This window comes from Haliaeetus albicilla, chromosome 6 (assembly GCF_947461875.1).
Source record: "Haliaeetus albicilla chromosome 6, bHalAlb1.1, whole genome shotgun sequence".
Classification (NCBI taxonomy): Eukaryota; Metazoa; Chordata; class Aves; order Accipitriformes; family Accipitridae; genus Haliaeetus; species Haliaeetus albicilla.
In genome coordinates this window covers 32,614,412-32,631,847 of record NC_091488.1, presented here as the reverse complement: position 1 = coordinate 32,631,847, position 17,436 = coordinate 32,614,412, and the positions used below count along the sequence as shown (strand labels likewise).

At 37.2% G+C, this 17,436-nt stretch overlaps 1 protein-coding gene across 5 annotated transcripts in view; it reads left to right on the top strand.

The window, feature by feature from the left end:
* Nucleotides 1–15,747, top strand: part of EPHA6 (EPH receptor A6) — a 529,864-nt gene extending 514,117 nt beyond the window's left edge. For all 5 annotated transcript variants that reach the window (XM_069785494.1, XM_069785492.1, XM_069785496.1 and 2 more), the window contains 2 exons: nucleotides 1,962–2,111; nucleotides 5,048–15,747. In XM_069785494.1, coding sequence (XP_069641595.1) covers nucleotides 1,962–2,111; nucleotides 5,048–5,162 — 265 coding nt within the window. In that variant the 3' untranslated portion in view covers nucleotides 5,163–15,747. The remainder of the gene's footprint in view (nucleotides 1–1,961; nucleotides 2,112–5,047) is intronic.
* The last annotated feature ends 1,689 nt before the right edge of the window (nucleotides 15,748–17,436 follow it).

The following is a 17,436-nucleotide window of genomic DNA, read 5'->3' as shown; positions in this document are numbered from 1 at the left end:
GAGTAATTTCCTGTAGAAAGTAGTTGTGTCTTAGCTTGCTAAATCTTTATTTATCTGCAGAAGAATAGCAACAGTGACCAAATAAGAGATTATGCTATTACCATTCCAAAACAAATTCTTGATGGTGTTGCCCAAAGTTTTTTTCCATGAATAATATTACAGAAATGAATGCAGCCACAGGAGAAGCAAGGTTGTGGTGGAAGAATTTGTCAATTTTGTAGGCTTATTGATCCAAGCTGTCCCTGGATATCAGCTGAAATCAGTGAAGGTCCAGGTGGCCTCACTCTGTTCATTAGCTGAAACTCACCTTAAGATAAAGGTGCTTTCATGGAGACCCCCTGGGTTTATAAGGGGTTCTCAAGGCCTGGCTGTGTCTTGCTGAGAACCTAAGTGGGTTAAGAGGGGGTTTTTATATGGTTTGGAGAAGGGCTAAGTCATAAGGCAAAGACTGAGGCTGGTATCTTGCTGTGGTAAAGGCTGAATGGAGAGGTTACTAGGAAAACCTAGAGTTAGGGGCTACAGCCATTGCATCTACCACAAACCACTGAGGCTTGTGGGATTTAATGCCCATGCACTAGAGTTAGTGGCCTTTCTGTGTATGTGCATATAAATAATATATGTCTTGCTACTTGTACCTGGGTCACTTTATTTAGCATCAGAGTAATGCATTTTTATCTATTCTTATTTTAAAACATTACTTAAGATCTAAAAACTTATGCCTGTTTTCTTGCAGTCGAGCTCTTATTGAGCTCACCTGCTTGGGAGAGTTTTTCCATTCATTTGGGAATGTTTGATGCAGTCAAACTGAATTAGTTAACTTATGAGATCAGCAGTTATTCTATAAAATCATACAATCATAGAGTAATTCAGGTTGGAAGGGACCTTAGCAGGTCTTTAACTGAGGTTTGTACTTAACAGTGTTCTTCTGTCCTTCCGTTTTGCTCTCTATCATTTTGATAATATAAATGAAAATCAGTGTGTTTAATGTATTTGAATATGTGTGGTTGAAACTCAGTATGTTAAGATACTAGGGTGTGTTGTTTCCTACATTATACATAAGTCATGTTCCATCAGTTAATGTTGGCTGGCTTTTACTGTCAAAATTTTCATTTTAAATAAATTATAACTTTCTCCTAAAGGTTATCATAAGCTTTTATGAACAGCAGTGTGCTCTTTCTGCATTCTGTTCCTACAGTTTCTCTACACAAAATGTACAAAGTCAATGGAAGTTGTGAGCCCTCACCAGTGTGGTATGCAACAGAAGACTGGAAATATATGCCCCAAAATTGGAATATATATTTTTTTTTTCCTCCCACCTTTCTGTTTCAGTTGCAATAATATTAGGGAAAAGAACTGAAACAGAAATGTAACCAAATTAGCTCCTTCATTTTTTATTTGCTACTCTATATAAGTCTATGTAAAAGCAAAGATAGAAAATTGTATTCTTTTTGCTTCTTTTAGGCTTAGTTTTAGGTTTTGAACACTGTAATCAAAATGTTCCCGTTGCATAATGGTATAACAATAAGGAGCCATTTGGGGGTTTTTGTAGATAAATGTAAAAATCATCTCACAGCATTTTAATATTTTTAAATTGTATCTCATATTAAATTTTGTTTGTCCTCTACTTTGACTACTGTATTTATAAATTATTATCATCCTGATCTGTAAAGAAACACCCTGAAAACAAAAAAAAGAGCAGTGGGAGAGGTCTGTTCCTTGGTTTGTTACTGAGCTGCAGTGCTTTAAAAAAAAATATTGTTTCAGTAGTGCAATTTGGCAGACTGACATGATTTGTAAGTTTTAGACAGTGGGTTAAATTGATCCTAGGTCAAGATCTGACCTTTACAGCTCAGGCTCCTCTCTCATTCCTTCTGCCTTTTAATAAAAATAATGAGCACCAGAGTAAATTGAGTGTTATATTTTTGTACTGCTTTGGTAATATTTGCATTTTGTTTTTACAGAATGCCAGATTCACCTGGTGAAGTTCCAGAATATCCTTTGTTTGTTTCAGTCAGTGACTGGCTGGAGTCCATAAAAATGGGTCAGTATAAAAATAACTTCATGGCAGCAGGTTTCACAACTTTGGATATGGTTTCAAGAATGAATATTGAGTAAGTATGTAATCTATTATCGCTATTGTGACTAAACAATCTGAATTTGTTTAGATGCTGCAGTCACGTAATCATCATGATATATGGAACAGTGCTTTCATTTCATCTCCTTTCCTACCTAAGCTAATAAAAGACAAATACAGTTTTTTACCAAAACAACACAGGAGAAAGATATGATTAAGAGACCCAGAACTGATAGTTTCATTCTGTGACCATAACAAACACTACCAAAGGTCAAGCAGTGAGCATCCTTAAATGTTTCTTGGGAAATCAGTTTTGATCTAGACCACTGAAATCAGTGGCAAAAATCTTTTCTGACTTTGCTATGAACATCAAGCCCATGTCAGTCCCCATGAGGAAGGTGTTCCACACCTTGCTGCCCTTCTTCAGTTGTCTCTGACACCACTCTATTGTTTTTTAAATTAAAACCCTGCACCCAGTATATAAGGGTTTGAGCAAACTATGGATTAATATGGTAGCATAATGATAGGATCTATTTTGTTCTCTGGGAATTCACGAGAAGGGAATAATCTTTTATTTGATGCTGGGACTGTTTGTATTAATAATGGTAATGGTCAGTTAAGATTCAATAATTTTACATGTGAAGTTAGGACTGGTTTTTCTCCCCTGTGTATCACTTTACATTCACCTACATTGAACTTCATCTGCTGCTTTATGCAGTCACTTAGTCTTACAAGATCTAAAACTCTTCACAGCTGGCCCTTTCCCTTACTACCCTGCACAATTCTGTCTCTCACCAGCTGACTTTTTCACCTCTGTGCGCACCTGTTTTTCCAGACCACTGACTGATTTGTTGAACAGTAATGTTTGACATTATCCCAGCATAGGTCCCTGAAGATTTCTATTAATGATAACATTGTAAACCCTGACAATTTATGCCTACTTCCTGTCTTTAAACCAGTTATTTAGTCACGCAAAGACCTTCTTATGCCATAGATCTTTATTTTCCTTATACAGCTTTGATGAGGAATCTTCTCTAAAGCTTTTGGAAATCCAAGTGGGGTGTATCAAATGAATTGCCATCATCCATATGTATGCCTACTCCCCCATTGGGAACAAGTAACTTTATAAAACAGGACTTCTCTTTGCAAAAGCCATGGTGATTCAAGTAGATGACTTATCCAATCTATCCAATAATTCTATACTTTACTGTAGTTTCTATTATGCCTTGTGATGATTTCAGACTCACAGGTCTGTGGTTCCCCAGCTCTCCTGGAAACTTTTTATTTGGTCTGGCACCACTTTCCATGCCTCAGGTACCAAGAAATTTTTAATCACATGGAACACAGCTATCGGCTCCCTCTCTCACGTCCCTGTTAGTAATTCCACTATTTCATCCTTTAGCTCTTTTAAAACTCTTGGCTAAATATAGTCTTGTTCTGGAGGTGGGTTGTTGCTTGTTTTTTCAGTTTGTCCCATAACCTCTCCTGCAGTCGCTTCAACTTCAGACAGATCCTCTGGAAAGTCCCCCAGAAAGGTTCCAGCATGGGAGTCACTTCAATTTCTTCTGCAGTGAATGTCAACTCAAATAATTGGTTTAGTCTTCCAACAGTGGCCAGTCTTTCAGTGCTCTTTTATACCCAAATCATCATTAGACTCTACAGACACTCTGGCAGGCTTCTTGTACCCAGTGAGTTTGCTGAAAGATTTATTAAGTGTTTTATTATTAGGTGTCTTTTTCTGGTTGTTCCTCAAGTTTTTTAGCCTTCCTTACTGTGCTTTTACAGATTATCTGTCTAAGGTTATCATCCTTTCTACTTTCTTTCTTTAAATACTACTTTAGCCTTTTGAAAGATTCCTTCTTTCTTCAAATAACTTCTGTTACCCTAGGTCTGCTGGTTTCTTTCTGAGCTTTATCAGGCCTTCCTTGATAAGTGCTAAGCATTTTTCTTGCATTTCTAATACCACTTGCCCCTGTAAAGGTTTATTCTTTTAGCTGACTCTTTAGCTTCTAAGACACTCAGTATTTTTGCATAGTCCCTGCTGACCTTAAGTGTTGTGTATCATCCCCCACATCGATGTTAAGCCTAAATACATAATAGTTGCTGCTATCTAGTGGGTATTCCTCTGGAGGATACAGAGGCAGGTATCCTGAACTGCAAATCTGAAAAGGTCATGCCTCATCCCGTGAGCACCTTTACTAGCTATATCGTCAAACAATTTTTGAGGATATCTAAACAAGCAATGTCTATGCTACGTCCCAGTGTGGGATTTGCACAACTGACAAGGCATATCTGAAGTTTCCTGCCCTCACCACCTCTGTGATCTTTCTCAGCATCTTGCAGTTGGTGATGTTTAGAGAACTAAACGAGTGGATTGTGCTGGATGGTGGAGGCTGTCGACTTCATTCTTGCCAAAGAGCCAAGCTCTGTGGGTGAGATACCCACTCTGGGATGCAGGTCTAAATGAGATGAAGGGAAACTGGGAGGAAAATCTGGGTCAAGCTGGAAGATTCGCTGCTATTCTGATCTTTAGACCATCTCTCACCACCATTCCCCTAATCATCAGAAGTACAGCCTCTGTTATTTCTGCCTCAGGACTGCAAGAGTGAGCGTATCAGCCCCGTTCCTTTGCAAATATGAGTGGGAAACATTTGCTACTAACATATTATTAAAAATTGGCTATTAGAACCCACTTCTCGGGTTCTTCCTTGAGATTTGGAAAAATTACTTGACCATTAGTATCACAAAAGATACCAGAGTTCTAACTACTTTTTTTTTTTTTTCTTAAATGGCTGTCTTTAAAAATTTGGAATTGACAGGTGCAGAAAACTTCAACACTTGCAGCTTTCTTTTTTGTCCCAGTCAGGAAGGTAAACTGTCCTGAAGAAGAGCAATCCATCATATATTTATACTCTTTTGTGTACAAGAGGCTTTACTATACTTGCATCCAAGATGAAACTTTTTATCTTGCAGTGACATTAGAAGAATTGGAGTTGTACTCATTGGACACCAGAGACGAATAGTCAGCAGTTTACAGACTTTGCGGTTACACATGATGCACATACAGGAGAAAGGATTTCATGTATGAAAGTACTAGAATCAACTGTGTTCTGTGCCTCAGCATTTATAAAATGGAAAAATATTCTCATTCTTCCCTTCTGCTCTTCCCAACTTCAAGAACTGCAATCTCCTGTTCAGACTATAAAGTACTTCTATGTTAATGCTTCCAAACTGGAATTTTTAATCACACTGCATAGCTCCTCCGCCACTTATCTGCCGATAAAATCCTGGCCTACTACAAGACTCTTGCTACACATTGATGAATAACTCAGCATGGATGTGTAACTTTCTATAACACTATTTGGGAAACTTTCATGAACTTACTTGAAAGTAGTAATCTATTTGGCCTGGTGTGGCTTCTTTATCGATGTATTTAGAGTTTGCTGGTAGATCAAAAAGTATTTGACTTTTCATGTTCTGTGATCATGTAACTTCCAATACCAAATGTGCAATCAAAAAGAAGTTTGACATAAATATTTATTTTCTCTCTTAATTAAATCCAGACGTATGGGTCCTATCGTTATATTACTTTACGATAGTTTGAATGCTGGTAAGCTGGTGCCTCAAAACATTAGTATTGTTTGCAGAAATGACTGATGATTTTATGTAGTGAGTTTTCATTGTGTGAATAATTGGGAGGATAGTGAGAGAAATCTGTTTGAAATCTTAAGGTCCTTGATTTTTAATTACTTTAGCACTCGACACTTTTTATGCTTTAAATTTTAGATTAGGTTGGAAAACTTGTTCATCCTTGGGATTCTTCACCACCCTAGACCTTTTTTTTTTTTTTTTTTTTTTTTTGTAATACTCAGCATTTGCTTCTACTACGTGGCAAATACTCACTGGAAGACTGTTTGTAACATTTCCATAACCGTGTGTAAAACATGGTTGTCAGCTATATCGTGGCTACATAGACTTCAGAAAGCTTTCTGTTCCAAAAACGCAGGCCTCTGCTGCTTGAACTACGCATAATTTCCACCAGTGGCAGCAGACCTTAGAGGGCCAGCCATCAGTGGGGTGATGTGCTTATTCCCATAGGAGCAGGCCAGCCATATCATTCTCCGGTTGAGGGCAGCGGTACAACCACCAACTAATGCTGGAAGTTACACACTGTGGTATTCAGTTATCTTGTACGTAGGCAGAAAAGGAGACGTAAGACAGCAGTGTAATAATATGTTGCCTTGAGTCTACTTCTAACTGCTTTTAGAAGTAAAAAGCAGACTCTGCTGAAATGGAGCTCTGGTTACTATGGGCTAGATCTTCATTTAGTACAGTTATCTAAATGACACTGAAGACAATGACCTTTAGAACTCTTCAATAGCCATATTTACATGCAAGAAAATGTCTGCAAAGGCCTAACATAATATTTGTACCTCTTTAAGACTTACAGCTTTCATGTTCTATTCAGACAGCTTACACAGACATGCTGGGCTACATTTCCAAACTTTTGCATGGGATACGTGCTACTGGGAACAGGGGAACGAGCGCATGTCTGCGTGCTGTAGAAGTCACACGCAGATCTACATGCATGTCACATGTAAACTGGGTGCAGATGCTTTTGTTGATTTATATATAGTTTGGAGGATGTTTTTTAGTTATGTGGCATTCCAATATACTCAAGCATTACAACTCTTCTGTTAAAACGTGCATTTGGGCAATTAGTATAATATATGTGTATATCAAAATGAACTAACTAATTCATGTAATCATAATGATATTTACTGCTTAATTTACATCTTGTAAACCAAAATGTATCTCCTAACTCTTGGAAAAGGCTGCTATTGTATACCAGTGGCAAAGAAGGAAAATCAGAAAGCAACTCAGAAAAGATTATGCTTCCAACCAGTTCAGAGTAGGACATGCTAGGCCTGATTCACTGTTGTCACTTTATGTTGGAATAACTGCATTAGTTTAAGTGATATAACAGTAGTGCACTAAGTAAATTTTCCTTTCTTTCATTTAAAAAAAAACCAAACAGATTTAACTGAGGAACAAGTTTACTAAAGATCAGGATTCACCAGTGTTCTACAATGCCAATTTGATGAGCTTTTTTTAAAGAAGGGCAGCTCCAGTCCTAGCTACAAAGATAATTTTCCCAGCATGAGCAGTCCCACTGAACTCGGTAGGACTGTACAAGCATGTGCATTTTGCAGGATCACAGGCCTTTAGCGGGGAAAAAAAGCATTTGTTCTTTCCTGTGACTGTCACTTGAAAAATTCTGCCCCAATTCCACATCTGAATAATTTTTTGGTAAAGGTTCTCTTATGGAAAGAAAAATCATACTTACCTGAAGCTTTTTAAAAAATACTATCATCACAGAGTAATTTAAAAGTTCATTTTCCTTGATCATTTTGTTATCCATTTTGCCTGTCATTGCTTCTGTGGCCAACAACGTGACATCTGTGGAAGGAGCCTCTCTCACAATTAAATACATTTCCGAGGAGGTATGAGTCTGTTATTTGTTAATGGGGTTTTAAAATTACTCATAATTAATCCAAACCATGTATGTGCACTTTTAAATTCTCTTTTGCACATTTTTTCATTCCTGGTAGTGTGGATGCAGAGCAGCATGTTATGTGCACATAAACTGGATATATTTCATGGAAATTAATTTAAAAATTTATCACACTACTGAAAATATATTTTCAATAGAAAAAATATAACAATATTAAAACATTTATTAATCAGATATATTTTTTTATATAAACAAGAGTTTGAGTAACCAGAAAGGAAAGAACAAGGGATTCTTTGGGTGAGGACGTTTATTAAAAACGTTGTAAATCCAGGATTTTGTGGGTTTATATGGCTTGGGTTTTTGTTGTTGTGGTGCAGTATGCCACTTTTATAATAGTTATCTTGATCAAATTTATATTTTCCCCATTTTGGAAACACTTAATTTGCTCTTGCTCCAATTCCAAGCTTACTCTTGTTTGGGGGGAGGGGGTCCTATTTTTTTCATTTAAAAACAAACAAAAACCCAACGGGTGTTATTTTTCAAATGTGAGCTTAATTCTGTGCAGGCCACAAATGTATATGTGAAATTAGAGTGAATTTCTTTGTTACAGGGGATACTTTCTTCAGGTGAAAATCACCTTTATTTGGTTACCCTGCATATTGCAGTGTGCAGTTAGAGTTTAAAATTAATAAATTTAAGCAAACCTAGTAGGCTGTTTTTGAGAATCTGGCCCACATTGCAGAGTGCTTCATGACTGAAAAGTTCACAAAATAAAGTATGCATGATACGCAAGCCAGAAAAAAAAAAGGCATTAAAAGGTGGATATAAGGAAATAGTTCTAAGTTATTTACAAGTAATATCCATATGTAGATTTTTCTCACAGATCTGACTGTCGTTAATCTAGAATAAAATCCATCCACCTGTACTGTTACCATGGCTTGTGTATCACTTAAGCCTCCAAAACATAGCTTAAGCAAGGGCCTTGACTGCTGAGCAGGACCAGGTCAGTGTCTCTTGGCTGACAAGTGCACTGCCCCAGCTGTCCATCACGTGCCAACCACAGTGCTTCCAAAGTTGACTGACAAGCAACTTGGATGTCCATGGGATGGTCATCTAACATGGAAACCATATCAGTCATCCTTACTCAAGCTATCCCCACTTGTCAACCAGAGCCCTGAGACATATTAGGAGGAATTCTTCTCACCTAATTTTTGGAGGTCTGCATTTGAGCAAGTCATCTGAGGTTCTCTTTTAATCAATGGAGAGAAGTGGGCCCTTGTAGGATGTGAGTCATCTGACAAATGTAATTAGTTACTTCTGGGTTAGATTAATTGTGCCAAAGAAGCACCTGTTTCTCTGCATTCAAAGAGATCAAAATGACTAGCTCACATCCAGGCATCTGTGCTTGGTCAGGTGAATCTCATGCATTGATTGTATCCAGTCCTTATGCTGAACCTGTGAAAAAGAGAGGATCTTGTCCATAATGCTGGTGTTAAAACTGAACAAGTAACAGCAGAAGGTTCAGTAGATTTTGCTCATGAGGTGTTTGCATATTGGAATTACTGAGGAGCAATGGGACTCCATGAGGTGCCAGGATGAGAATTGAGCTATGTAATTTAAATTTTTCTTAAACAAAAGTTACCCTTTTTGTTTCCAATGAATGTAAATTCAGTGTCCATCTAATAAAAGCTTAGACACATGCTATGCTTTAAGACATCAGCCAAGACCTTTCAGCATAAGGCAATCCTCTAATTGCAAATAGTGCACTCAACAATAAATTCAAATAAATTAGTTGCTCTGGACAAAGCATTCTGTGTCCAAAATTGTATTGGGTACTAGCTGGATTATTCTGACATGGAACTCACAGACTGTAGTACTTTGATTTTTCTGTAATTTAAGACTGACTATCCATTTTCTATTTTTTATATGATGAGCCTAATACTGGGCTCCATTAACTTCTTTTTCAATGCAGATTCATACAGGATCCAAAGGTGGCTCATAAGTAACGTACAGACGCCCTTTATTCAGATGCAGTAGAGATTCACAGTATGGAATAGCTGGGACTGTGGAGGTGCCTAGTAAGACTGTATTGACCACAGCAATTTCCATGTTCGAATGGCCCCATGGGACCATATCAGCCACCAAGATAAAGCAGCACAGAACGTACTTTAACTTGTGTTGAAGATCTGTTGCTAAATTTCAGGTGGCCCCATTGCAAACTGAAGCATGTATTTAGCTGATTTAACTCAGCTGATGGAATGGTTCTATGGGACACATTCTGGCAGCTGAGAATTTCTCTTATGAACACAGGGTACCTGTAACTACCCAGTCATGAACTCAGTTTATCTTGGAATATGTCCTGCAGAGACTGGAAAGGAGGACTCACTTCTAATCCAGTCCAACACATCTTTTAGAGTAACAAAAGTTAGGGTCATAATAAAAAGTCTGTCTTCCATTGCATTTTCTAGGAAAAGCATTAAAAATAGAGATACTTCACTCACAGCATTTGCACACAGTTGAAGAGCACTGTATTCTGTTAAACAGTTTTCTTCCAGAATACCCTTTTTCACCAACTGTAATTGATCTTTCCTGAATAAATGGCAAAGATAATCTTTTTTTTTTTCTTTTTATAATGGTACTATGATTATTTTTTGAGAGTGAGGGAAAGATGTGTTGGGCTGGGCTAACACTTAGCATGACAGTGATCTTGAAATCTCCTGGAGAGACAAATGAATCAGCCCTGAAAAGGAAAAAAAATCCCTAAAGCCTACAATAAGGTGAAAAAGGAAGAACCGCCCATATTGTGCTAGGGATCTCTAACAAAAAACAAAAGAGTTGCATAAGACAGTTCCATGCACTTACAGCTCACAAATATCTTCTACCATCACATACTGTATTTAGTAGTGCACACGGCTCATCCATGAGTGCTATAGTTGTGTATAGTTCCTCAGATTATGGACCAGGATATGTTGAGCATGTTATGGATATAAAATATTTGTCTATATGTACATAACAAATTGTATATATAATGTATATCATAATGTCTGAGGTTTTTCAAACCTCCCAAATTAATTACCTAACTCCCAATAATGCTAATGGGGTTGATCTGCTCCACTGGCTTTTAAAATTTTTAACGGCATGCACTGTATGTGTATAGTACTTCCCAACTTCCTTGGCTTGTTATCTGGAAATGGACAGCCTCTCATTTCCTCTGCAGGCAGAAAAAACATTTTCAAACTGGCTTACAGAAAGCTGCCTGGTCATCTGATGCTGACCCTTCTACTGCCACCACACCAAACCCCTTTCTAATAATTCTTTTCTGTACAACTAGTTACTGTGGAAATCGTCAGTGATCATAAAGGGGAAGCAAGGTGCCCATGAGCCAGCATCTCTAGTAAGATGTAGTCCATGCTATAAAAAGTTTGAGTCCCTCTGCTGAAGTCACCAAAGATGTTTAAATGGTATATAAATTATTTTCTTTTAAATAGCCATTTATAGACACTTATGAGGTTAAAATGAAGGAAATTTTCAAGGGAATATGAGTAAGGATATGCCAGTGTATAGTATAAAAAGATGTAATTAATTTTAGAAAGAAAAACCAACAAAAATGGTTGATGAAAAAACATGAGGTTAAAAAATTGATTAGAATTAAAATATATTTCCATATTTTTTATGTGTAATAATACATTGCCAGTTCAGTGAAATCTACTTCTGTGTATGTTTCTTTAAATATCCTACATGAGTATCTCTTACCTTTCTTTCCTGCAAGAGATTTCCCAAGTACATCTCTCTTCCAGAAAGGTTTAGCCGATTATTTTTCATACCTGTGTAATTAAACTGGAATAAAAAATGCCAAGTCATGACACTGAAGGTATGGAAAAAAATATATTAAAAAGGTCAGTCTCAAAATCATTTGAAGTTTTCATACCTGTTCTACTTTGTTCCTGTCCAAAATTTTGACCTATGTCTAAGCATCTGAGCACTTTAACTAGTAGGTAACTACACGTGCGTCTCAGTAATAATGTGTGTACTGTGCCACACTCAGAAACTCCTGAATCTGTAAACAGTTACATGTTTGTGTGGCTTAATTCACATAAGGAGGTTGATTAGAAATGGGACAATTTACATGAGTAGAGTTAGGCATAAAGGACTTGCAAATCCAAGTCCGTATAAAAAAATTGTAAGGCAACATGGGATAACATATTTTTTCTTCTCTTTTTTTAATTTCAGTACCACATATAGTTTCCTTGAGGAGTCCAGTACATTCATTGATACTATCACAAAACCTGCTGCCCATATTTTTCTTGATATGTGAGGAGACATTGCTGACTTTTTTCTTCATTTGGGAAATACTACACATTTGGGGGAATATTCATCTCTAATATGCAAGCTGATTACAAATTTGTGACTAAACCATAATAAATACTAATACTTCTCATTATTGACACTTCAGTGAAGAACTGCTAAGCAGCAGCATGTATGTTGAGAGGTAGATAAGCCAAAACCCTGGGACTGAAAATTCACAAATCAAAGAGCATTCTAGCTCTCTGTATTCTGAACTGTGTGATGCCTGGGGCCTTGGTTGTATAGAAAGGAACCTTGAATCCAGAATCTTGAAAATCACATTTGGGGGAAATCTCCACTGGAATCCAAATATTCATTTCTAGCTGTGAATGATGAAAAAGTGCCCATTGAAACAGTCTAGGGAGTATTTACACAGTATCATCACCGCATAATGCTCTGAGGCTCTTCTACAGCAGTGATTGAAAAAAATCTGATTTACTGGTTTCCCAGGGTCCAGCCTATGACAAAAAAACCAGGTACAACTGTCATCATTTAGATTAGAACCTCCCATAGACACAATTCTGTAACTGAAAGACTACTTATTCTTCTTGTTGCATACTGGCTTTTTTTGAGAGGAACCTAAATAAACAGTAAAGAGTGGCTTACAAACTAGATTTTCAGTTTTCTCTCATTCAGACTGAGCTTTACTTGAGAATGATTAAGAGGCAAAAAGGAAAAGCAAAAGAGGGCTATTTTTTTTAAGAAGCTGAATGCTCTGAGCTGTATAACTTACCGTCACAGTCTCTTTATGTACAATAGGATTAGCTGAAAAAGACAAAATGCAGCCAATGTTTCAAATCTGTGGATTATTGTAGTTACTAAATGCCTAATTCACAAGTTCCATTTTTGTCTTGGGAAGGTTCTACTCTAATACACCCAGTATTTCCAAATCCTGCTGAAAGATTTTAATAAACTTCTTGATGGAGTAATTCCAGGGACAATGATGTAACTGTGAGGAATTAAATGTTTCAGTGTCAATAGCCATGGTCTTGCTATGACCAAAATTCATGACAGTTTGTTACTGACTTCACTGACAGTGAGATGAAGCCCTGCATTACACATACTGTATGTAGGATTCAGCTCTCCAAACAGATTCTCCTTTCCTGCATCCCGCTACTGTCATGGTTGATTTGTTGTTAGAGAACCAGCACTTACTAGGACACATGCTATCTTGTCATTCAAATGTATCACTAAAATTTTTGCTAGTTTTAATTTCTCTGTTGAGAGTTTCAGGTTGAGATGTAGGTTGGTCCTTCAGGGCACGATCCAAAGTCAGTTAAATCCATGAGAAGATGCCAATAGACTGAAAGAGGTTTTGGATCAAAGGTTTCTATAGATTTGCATGGAATGGATGGTCACATTTAATAGGGGAGAAGAGAGTGCACTGAGCATAAAAGACAAGGCTACTACCTCAGGGATATGATGAAAGATTATGATTACCTTCAACATGGCAGAGCTGAACTGCAAGGTACAAAAGGTGGTTGCTGCGCTCTTTTTTTTTTTTATCTGGAATGGGCTACCATCTCTGTGTTTTGAATAAGTACTTAAAATGACCTACGCATCTAATAGAGTATCTAACAGAAATGTTTTTGGTTGTTTTTTTTTTCCCTAGAAAATTCCCCAAAGTCCTGGATTTAAATTCAGGAGAAAACCATCAAACCATCCCCATCAAACAAACACAAACTACAGAAAAATGAGATTTGTCTATCTTTATTCTTTCCTAAACATTATGCAATATTATCTCCCCTTCATAATAGAAGTTCTAGCTGATCATTTGCCTCTTTGAACAAGCAGTTTCATACTCCTAGTGCATTGCAGTGTAAGTTTTGAGATTTGCCAGTTAATGAAAAGCACAGTAGCAAACAAAATAACTAATGCCCTCCTAGTGGTTCTGTTTATTGCACTCTCGCATTAATTCCCTATCTCAAGAAAACCATCCTACTCTAAGATTCTTAACACATAAACACGTAAGCATTTTAAAGCTTATGGCCATGATCCCCTATCTGCCTCTCCCCAAGAAACATGTAGCTTTGAATTGGCAGTGTAGTATTTTTAATACCATTTCTTTTGCAGCAATTTCTTCACCCAAGTTTTCTACATAAGGTAGAGAGGGCTATTTCAGATTAAAAGTTGGAAAAGTTGTTTCTTGGCTAACTCTGGTGAAGGAACTGGATTCAGTCAGGACTTCAGTATACATTGCTCTTACCTAGCGCCTTGCGTCTGCTTCTGTTGAGGCCAATGTCAAAATTCTCTGATGGTATCAGTTACGTCACGCACGGTGATGCTGTGGCTGAAAACCCGGAGACTAACAAAAAGGGCTTGTTCTTGTTTGGTGCAGTATAACTCCTATTGACTTCAGTAACAATGACAGGTACTCTGTGCTTCTCAGGATTGCATCTGCAGTTTAGCAAGGAAAAAAAAATCTTTAAAAGATCATGTGAAACCTTATTTACTGAAAGGCAATAGTTTATTTTCTAGCAAAGCAACTTTCATTGATCAAGTTGGAATTAATTGTTTTAATTTTGTCATCAGGTTTTTTTTTAAAAAAAACACTTTGACTTCCAGAAAAAATGCAAGAAAAATATTTGACTACCTTCTAAAAATTAACTTTGATTTACTCTTGGAAGATAACGTGGTTGGTATGTTCTCTCAGGATAGCCTCTATCTATTTCTGTGTGTTGGTTTTAAACGTATCTGAATTAAAAGGGTTTTTAATCTCTGTCTCTTCTGTGAAATTAGATTGTACACAACTAAATATGACTGCTCTTCATAGTTTGCTGTTCTAGCATAGCCATAAAATGTATCAATGTATGTGTATATATGAATAACTATTTGATGACAGACACTTTATATTATATATTTAAGCAGCCATGTCAAAACCTTAAAGGTAGATGGCTTCAAAAGTAATGGTATAGTCATAATATTCGCAAACTATTTTACAAACAAACCGTGGCCTCAGCACAAATCTCATATCCTTACCAGTAGTCTGAAACCCACCTTTTCTTTAAAGACCCCAGATAACATTTTGTTTTGCCATTGCTTCTTTTCCTCTTACCAAGATGTATTTGAATAATGACAACTACCTGTGACTCAGTCTTCACCATTCATCTCACAGAAAAGCAGCCTTGGTACTGTACCTCTAAGTTGTATCTTCATCGGTCTGAACTTGTGTAGCATTGCACACAGCAAGCACGCTCTACTCAGAATGAGACTGAACATTTCACAGCTGGTATCGTTCGTTTCCCCCTGGGACTGCCTCACTGTTCAGAATGACTTTTCTTCACGTAATATATCTCCCATACATGTTCCCACTGCATTTTTCTTTCTGCCTTTTTGCCTGTTCATAACAGTATTGTAGGAATAGCCATGAAATAAAAAGCTTTATGTACTGATTTGCAGTCCCAAGGGGAATTTACATTAGAAGTGAAGTTGTTATTATTTACTGAAAAGTGGTGTTATCTTCTTTTTTTTTTTATTATTCTATTCCTATGATAATATGATGTTCCATGTAAATTTTCATGTGCTGGCATGCCTACAAGTTAATAGTGTAATAGAATGCTCAGCTCTCAACATTAGGGTGTTTTTAAGGTGAATTGCATTACATATGCCATCTCTTTGCAGAAAGAATATGGGGTTTGGCAAAGCTACCTGCTGAGCAACATAATAAGATTTTTGTACAAAGTACAAGTTACTGATTATTATTGTATTTTATTTTTCTATGATTTCCTAAGAGGCATTATCAGGTCTTACAAATGGGGTAAGCCTGTTTATTAAGATATTTATTAGCAAATAAAAGTTACAGTACTGGTGGTTATTTTTGAGTTAATGGTGTTTGTTTTGCCTTAAGTTACTAATATAATGATACAGAGTGAAGCCTGTCATACATGATCATGCAAAAAAAACCCAGCTGCTTAACACAGGGTGGTATACTAATAAAGATGGACTGGCAATATGTTCTAACACTTCAGATGCTTCAGGGTGGTGTTGTTTTTTTGGTTTTTTAACTAAGAATGCTTAATCATAGTGGCCTCTTCTGTGCTTACCATGGAGCATTTATGCTCTGATAAATGCCTTGTCAAAATGCACATACCATTAACAACATCAGGAAAAAAACTGTACACACTAAAAGTTCCAAACAACAGCACTCTCGTTCTTCAGAAACATGGGGAATCTGAATTTTAAATAGATTTTAATGTGCTATTAAGATTTTGCAGTACTGTTCACCCTCCTTACAGTGGTTCACTAAGCCATGCAACTCCTCTAGTGTTTTTCAAAATTCTCACTGACAAATGCAGTTTTAAAACTGATCGTATTATGTAAATAATGCCAGGGCAATACAGTGATTCACAAAGAAGTGAATGCCATATACAATAATCAGACCCTACCTCAAAGAGTTCAAAATTGTAATTAGCCTTTCATTTCATAACATCATATGCATGCAATACAAAACTGAACAGAAGTATGTGTAGATTAATAGGAAATGAATGTCAGATGTCCACAGTCCATTACATCCTGCATATTTTACATGGGAAGAGCTTTCTTCGCTGAGTTTAGAACTATTTCTTAGATACAGACTGATTTCAATATAAAAAGTAGATGACACCTTCCTCTAACACATACTTACCCACAACCCGATTAGCTTTTAGAAAGTGCTTCAACACAGAATTTCATTGTGATACTTATTCTACTTGCTTTTCCTTTAATGGCTCATAATGTCAGGGAATCTCATTTTTTAGTCAGACCCTTTCTGGGTATAGGGAAATCATGAAATCATGATTGCAATTTACCTCAAACCTTTAATAATGATGAAGCAACAATAAGAATTAGAAAGCCAAACAACAGACAAAAGGTTTGTAGTATTTTTAATCTTTGAAGTTTAATGCGAAGTGCATTATAAGTGGAGCTTCTGACTTAAGATTTTTAGAAAAAAAACCCTGTCCACGTTGCTATCAAACAGCTATTTCCACTGTTCCCACTCCTCTCCCTAGGGCAGAAGTTGAGACAGTAGACTGAAAGCCGTGTTCAGCGTACGTGAAACTAGATCAGATTTTTTCAAAACGAGGGCTGGAGCTCCACGCAGGAAAATTGCTTCTTCAAGCGAAGGAGCAGTACGGACCATCTCTTGGGAAGCAGAGGCAGAACTGTGCACTCCACCCCTCAACTCATTGCTTATCTTTGTTCAAAAGTGAAGGACAAACCCCAAAATAAGCTTAAAATCTGGAATTGCAGAAATAACAGATTGTAGTGAGGGGCGCATAAGGGACTGTGTTGCTCCGGCTAGTTGCCTTGCACTGCCAGTCTATGAGGGACGGGTATGGGACAGCACGCCAAGCTGCTCCCTGCCTCAACTTCTACCTCACCACGCAGGGTCTCGCTAGGGCCTGCAGCGTCGGGTATCAGCCTGGACACAGAGAGCGGCATATGAACAACCTTTTACCTCCCAGGAACCCCTCAACAGGGGCGAGGGAGTGAGGAGAACTCATGCTGCTGTTCCAGTTAAAAA